Source organism: Cantharellus anzutake, assembly GCF_015039405.1.
Source record: "Cantharellus anzutake strain C23 chromosome Unknown EI90scaffold_19, whole genome shotgun sequence".
Classification (NCBI taxonomy): domain Eukaryota; kingdom Fungi; phylum Basidiomycota; class Agaricomycetes; order Cantharellales; family Hydnaceae; genus Cantharellus; species Cantharellus anzutake.
This window is the reverse complement of record NW_024066969.1, coordinates 797420-804141: the sequence shown is the minus strand read 5'-3', so window position 1 is coordinate 804141 and position 6722 is coordinate 797420. Positions and strand designations below refer to the sequence as shown.

The window sequence follows — 6722 nt, the reverse complement described above, 5'->3', positions numbered from 1 at the left end:
GTATCTAACATAGACGATCTATACGTCAGGTGAAATCGTTGGGGGGTGTTTATTGTTGTTTAGACAGTGAACAATTATATATTTGGCAACCAAAACACGGTCAGTACGCAAATCAGCACAAACTCTAATATCATTATTGGATGTAGGAAACTGGTTACATAAGGTGATCCAGCTCCACTCCTTCAGCGTCCGGGGTCGAGGGGGTCCGGGTGTAATGCCCGGCACTGAGGCTGTTGCGAGGTGTAGAGCGGGCATGTGTAGTGACGGGCCCGATCTGGGACGACGATCCCTGGCCACTCAAACTGAAGTGGGAATCATGAGTTGTTATTAAAAAGGAAGCTATGCTACTTACCTGAAGTGGGAATCGTGAGCTTCTTCGGTTCCCACCCCTGGTACTTTTATGTACATGCGGCTTGGGTCACATGAGGTTTGCCACGTCACCCCGCATACAGCTGCAGTCATCCAGGTGTCCCCATGGGGGATCCCAAGGGTGTGTGCAGCACGCGCATGTGCTGGGTTGCACCGTGAGGCCGTCCGGGTCATCCAGGGCTGGGTGCGTCGTGCACGTGTCGCAGGCGGGTCGATAATACATAGATAAGGGGAAATGTCATCCATGTAGATAAAGATAGAAGAAAGGGCAAGAGAGCAAAAGAACAGAAGGACAAAGGAAGAACAAGAAGTGAGAAACAATGGTGAAGGGTGAGGGGTGGAGGTGGGCAGGGTACCAGGTGAAGGTGGGTGGAGCTGGGTTGGGCAGGTGTGCCCTGACAATCAGGTGGCCAACGTTCTTACTAAAGGACTTGCACTGGCTAAACACGACAAGTTCACCAGAGGTATGGGAATTATCAATGGTCATGATCGTTGAGTGGGCGTGTTGGAATATCAACGCTCATCGATAATGGCCGAGCTGCAGCGTGGATTGGGGAGTTTTTATTTTAACTTAATATCGTCGTGACTAACAATGACTATACCTTTTTGTTTCAGAGTCGCAGTACCACGTGCTCCCAATTTACTTTGTCTTACATCGCCAGTTGTCACTGGCAATCGCTTTAAGCGATATTGGCTCCAGTTGTATAAGTTACGCTGGACGCCATAATTTTTCTCCCTCCCTCAGTTCTCCATTTCAAGACTGAGGTGATACCATTTCTTTCCTATCTGTGTTTGCGCATAACTCATTGTATTTTCATGTTATAGTTACACGCGATAGGTAAAAAATCTTAATACTGGTTCTCCATTTTGAGACTGAGTTACGTGCGATAGCTCCTATTTCATTAGCTCAGAGGATCGGGCTGCAATACTGCGATTATAACAATGAAGACTTAGCCAGAGTGCAATATCTACTCGATATTGTGCTGATAACAACTATTCTACCTCACACTTGGGGCTCAGGAAGGGCTTCACCGACTAGCGCTCATTAGTTAGCACGAGCTTCTCGCTCACCCATTGGCCAGCGCCCGGCAACTAGGGGTGCCGAAGTTCACAGAGAACCGGTTCTGAACCACAGCAGAACCAAACCATGGTTTGGTTCTGATTTGGTTCTATGATGGTTCGGTTCTGGTTCTGAATGTTGGGGGATATTGTGAACCAGTTCTGAACCAAACTGAACCACAGAACCATCACAGGATTTAGCTAATGTTATGCATGCATTCATACGATTTTTTCAACAAAATCGACACACTCCCTTCAGCAAATGGAAACTCTCTGTGGCAACGAAAGTGAGTGGCATACAGACCCTGAAAATCCTATGCTGGGTGAACTGCGTGATGCTGCCAATAAACCGGACCAGTCTTGCAGCCAGTCAAGCTCGACGTGCCCAAGTGATGATCCTTGTGCAGAACTCGAACATTATCTTATTGAACCACTTGAATTGCCAGGAACTGACATTCTCAACTTCTGGATGGTAAGCCATGTTGCCAGCACTCATTTTGATCTCAACTGCAACCTGGACTTATCCTTCCAACTTCCAGAAAAAAGGTGCCACATACCCGGTTTTAATGTCTATTGCTCAGGACTTACTTTCGGTTCCAGCCTCGTCTGTTCTGTGTAAAAGGGCATTTTCTGCTGTGAAACACACTGACAACAACAATCGGAATCACCTGAGTGTTACGGTTAAGCCGTAACCCCGGATGGACTTAATGGAGGTTTCACATGTTCTGCATATCTCAGTTCCATTTCAGCTCATGTAGCTCAAGACTTCCTGTATGTTTCTCTTGTCTCATATGTCTCACCTCGCATGTTTTAGCACATCTTCATGTATATAAGGAGTTGACCAGTGAAGATGGACTCTTCAACTGGTCAACACAGGTTGCCAACCTGAATTGACTTCTTGTGATCTTGTGACTTGTGGCTCGTGATCTTCTTGCTCGTGACCTCGCTTCTCGTGATCTCACAACTCTCGCTCCGTTCCATTCCGTTCTCACGCTCGCTAGCGCCGAGAGGTTTGTGACACTGAGCACCTTGGTGCTATCCAAATCGCCAAGGCCGATGTACAGCGTCGTTATTGTGAGGAAAGGGAAGCAAAGAAGACCTCAGAGGCAGCGAAGACTCAAGAGTGGTGTGAATATGGAGCAAGTCTTATGTCTGCAGAGAGATCGAGAGTGGGAATCAACCCAGATTCTTAATGTTTGGTTGAAATTTCGCGTTCCAAGTATTATTAGTGCACTTCGTAAGTGTAATTACAATAATTAACTTGGACAGTAATACAAGGCTTGCTTGAACCGTTCCAGAACCGAGCTGTGGTTCGGTTCGGTTCGTATACTGGTTCGGTTCTGGTTTGACATCATCGCCCAAACACAGAACTGGTTCAGTTCTGGTTCTCAAAAAATCGCCCCAGAACCGAACCGAACCGAACCACGGCACCCCTATCAGGCAGTGGCAACATTATAGCTTACCCAGCACTTGGCTGGATGAAATCCTATCCGGCAGGCAGATACACTCAGGACCCTTTCACCAAGGTCAGAGACTGGGAAATTCGACCTCTGGTGCGGGGGGCCATGACTATGAAGCAGCAGTTGCATGCTGGTGTCGGATGGAGTGAGCCTGCAGGGTTCGAACTAAATATGGCCTCGCCATCTCTAAGCAACCCCTCAGTGACTTGGGTTTTCCACCAGTCTCCTGATGTCGCGCTTCAAGGTTTCAGTTGGCCGTGGTGATAGCAAGGCCACCATGAATGCAGAACGTGCTGTATGTACTTTCAGAGAAGCTAGTTGATAAATACCCGCTTACCTAGGGCTCTACCGATCCGTGCTATCTGCCAATTATTTGTTCTCCTGTGCGGACATCTTCGGGGTATATACTATATATTTGTGACCCACCCAGGTGTATATAAGCATGTTCCCGAATCGAACGGGCCAGCCACTCAAATTTGGATCGGCACAAGAATAGCAGCATCGCTTCTGAGGGTCCCAGTGCATTGGTTGCGTCCAGAATAGAGTTTTATTGAATGTTTGGTTAACTTGCGCGCGCGGTGAACTCATATTGTTTGCAGGGTGTTGGCTGTATTTCGCACGCCGTCAATCACTCTTTTACTTAAAGCTCGGGCGACGCGAGGCTCCGCAGATGGGGCGGTAAATTGATTGACTCGACATTCTCGTTGGCTGGCGTTTGGCATTCTCACGTCATCTCTCATTCCCATTGATTCGTGCTTTTCTTAACTAGAGTGCATTGTTAAATCACGCTACACTTTATTCATTCGAGGGAGATGATGTCAGTGGCATCGAACCCGAGGAACTAATCACACGTGATCCAGGCAAATAACTCATTGAGGACCAAAAAAATGAGTTTCTGAAGGATGCTGCAGAAAACGCCATGTCCCCTCACCTCCATCCGGTAAAACGACAGTAACGGCGGCAATGAAGGTATTGAGAAGTCGAAGAGATCACTTACGATTAATGATGGTTTGTACTCACCTTGTTAGCCCCATAGGAATCCCCAACAGGTTGCTGTGGTAAACTATCCAGCTTAGGTTGGCCCAATAGTATATCTAATTGGAAGATAGTCCGAGTGCGTCGACAAAAGGAGAAAGGGGGACTAGGCCACATATCGCCGCCTCGTATGTGTGAAACGCCCCAACGAAGCAATCAACAAGTGAACGAACCAATAACTAGTGTTCCACGCGGCCGCGTTTCGCATCGAATTAAATACTTCACTGCAGCAAATCAAGTTTGCGGATCGATGAGAGGTATGAAGAAAGAAGCGGGGATAGTTCTGCTATATAATCTTTCAGACACGCGGGACGTCCGATCCCAAGAATCTACTCACATGCACACGATCGTGAACGATACACCACGACACTAGGGTAAGCGATTGTTTTGCGTTCCTAAATGGGGTTCAGCCCTTGGCTGATGAGGATCAAGGACGGCGGAGCCATTTGTCACCGGGTCCGTACGCGTCAACCAAAGGCAGCCAGGAAGTAAACTGATGCGATGTGAGGTGGGGGCGGCAACGGAACAGACCACTACTCGCTGTACAACGAGGAATTTTCGTACTAATAGACTGCGTGGACCATACTCCGATGTAATAAATATGTTTATGTGGCGTCAACTCGAATGTGAGTGATAAATGGGGTCGGCATCGGTGGCGTTGATTGCATGATGCCTGCTCGGTCTCGATAGAATAATGGCACGAAAACGACCGCGTCAGCGTAAACGCCCATGACAAAGCTGAAGTGGCACGACGGAGAATGGTAGACACCGTGAGTGGGAGGGATATGAGCAGAAACCAGGGGCAACGAACGAAAGTCTCCCATTGACACGACAGGTGCCGTACCAAACGCGGCTAGCACGCGAGGGAAGGCACAGTATGTAAGCAGTGATACAAGTGGCTCACTTCTGTTGAAGTCTACGAGTGAGGTCCAACGCTCTGACGCGATTGTATGGCCCAGGACAAGCGCGTTTAGGTTTGTCTGGACAGTGGACTCTAACGAGTATTAGTTAGGTGGGGTCGACTGTCTTTCGGTCATTGGCGTATTAAGATATCGACAATGGTGCCCAAATTAGCTGATCGGGAGGCGTGGATTAATTTGAGAGAGAGAATATCGGGGTGAAACAGGTGAGAGTGTTTGATTGTTGTGGAGCTGACGAAGTGGAGCCGAAGGAGGGCTTTATCCACGTTGCGAGCAGTCCTCCCACAAGAACAGAACACCTCTCATTGAATCTCCCATCTGTTGTGCTACGCGTTTCCGCATGATTAATTCGTCATCGCGTTGGGTTGATGCCTCAATGGAGGTATATATATAGTAAAGGAGACCTAGCTAAGTAGTTTTGCTAACTCCCCCGATCATATCGCAGGTGTTCCCAACAGAGTAAAGTTCTTTCTTTTTTTATTCTTTTTTTTGTGGAACCCCAGTAGCTTTCGCGATATGTTGTATCGAGTAAGAAGTATTTGCATATTAGTTCACGTAGAACTGCCAGAACGGCGCTTATTGCACTCTAAAAAAGCTTCCTGATTAGGCGACTTGAGGGCTGTGCGCACTGCAAAGGCTCAAACACATAACCTGTTGAACTGTTCTACTTGATCGTTGCTGCAATATGTCCAAAATGTTCAAGAAAGTCAAAGAAGGCAAGGAGAAACTCAAAGAAAAATTCTCCAAGAAGAAGGATACATCATCGCAAAGTCTGCCACATGTAGGGGCCTTTGCCATAACCACGCCGCTGCCATCGTCAAGCCGGGACACGGGACTCAGCACAGGACTTAGCACCGCTTGGAATGGTGTTCTGAGCTTGTTGAGTATCGCTGAAAAGACTCTCAGTAGTGTCCCGGTTCCTGGACTCCAGAGCGCGATCAGTGGTTTCCTTGTAGTAGCCAATCAGTTGAAAGTGAGTGAGATCCAGAACTGCGTCAGCGGGCCCTTAATTTCGGATCTTACAGCAAGTCAGTGGCAACGCCGATGCGATTCGTCAACTCGAGAACGGTGTCAAATTCTTTAACCAGTCGGTATCGGAGCCGCTCGAACAATATAAGGGAAAAGGCGCTGTTCCACCCGAGCTTGCCCAAGCAATCGATGCATTATCGGCGTGCGTTTGAGAGTATCTCGGAGTCGGAATAATGCTGAATTTCCCTGGCAGTAATCTTGATAAGGTTATTTCGCCGTTGAAATCGTACCAGGGCCAAAGTCGTGGTCAGCGGTGGGCGGATCGTGATAAAATCGGTGGCGATGTCCAGGCAGCTGGGGAAGGGATACGTGATGCTGTGAGGGCCTTTCAAGTAGGTATTCTCCACTACGTGTGAGTCATGCATCGAACGCTAATCAATGGACATAGGCGGCGCAGGTAGTCCGACTTGCCTTAGGGATTGAGGTGCGGTTCGGTTTACACCTGTTCCCCTAGCTCCCAAGCTAACCAGTCGTGCAGCAACTTCGCTCGGATGAAGAAACGAAGCAGTTAGAGTCCCATCTTAACACTCTTTTTCATACACTCGATGCTGGCTATGACACCAGCCGGCAGGGTGCCCCATCCAACTGTTTCTCTGGAACGCGAACCAAGATTCTTGATCACATCAAGCAATGGTTGCACCGACCAATCAGCGATACAAGTAAATCCGTGTTCTGGGTGAACGGCCTGGCCGGGATCGGCAAGTCGACCATCGCTTGTACCATTGCGCGGTATGCCAAGGAGTCTGGCCTTCTCGGGTCAAGCTTCTTCTTCGTCCGTCAACATGCAGGGTTATCCAGTGCGAAATTCTTCCTTGGGACGATTGTACGGGACCTCGCTAAGAAGCTTCCG

The 6722-nt window shown here is 48.4% G+C and overlaps 1 protein-coding gene across 1 annotated transcript; it reads left to right on the top strand.

The window, feature by feature from the left end:
* Nucleotides 1-5468: 5468 nt before the first annotated feature.
* On the top strand, nt 5469-6581 carry EI90DRAFT_706032 (uncharacterized protein). The gene is made up of 5 exons (XM_039067976.1): nt 5469-5816; nt 5869-6014; nt 6066-6208; nt 6261-6296; nt 6351-6581. The coding sequence occupies exons 1-4, from the start codon at nt 5529-5531 to the stop codon at nt 6293-6295; spliced, it is 612 nt and encodes a 203-aa protein (XP_038917088.1). The 5' UTR covers nt 5469-5528; the 3' UTR covers nt 6296; nt 6351-6581.
* Nucleotides 6582-6722: the final 141 nt, after the last annotated feature.

Bases quoted from the DNA above. Each gene is read 5' to 3' on its own strand.
- EI90DRAFT_706032 (XM_039067976.1), top strand. From the start codon at position 5,529: ATGTCCAAAATGTTCAAGAAAGTCAAAGAAGGCAAGGAGAAACTCAAA. The intron at 5,817-5,868 runs GTGAGTGAGATC...CGGATCTTACAG, and splicing joins TAGTAGCCAATCAGTTGAAA to CAAGTCAGTGGCAACGCCGA. The intron at 6,209-6,260 runs GTATTCTCCACT...CAATGGACATAG, and splicing joins TGTGAGGGCCTTTCAAGTAG to GCGGCGCAGGTAGTCCGACT.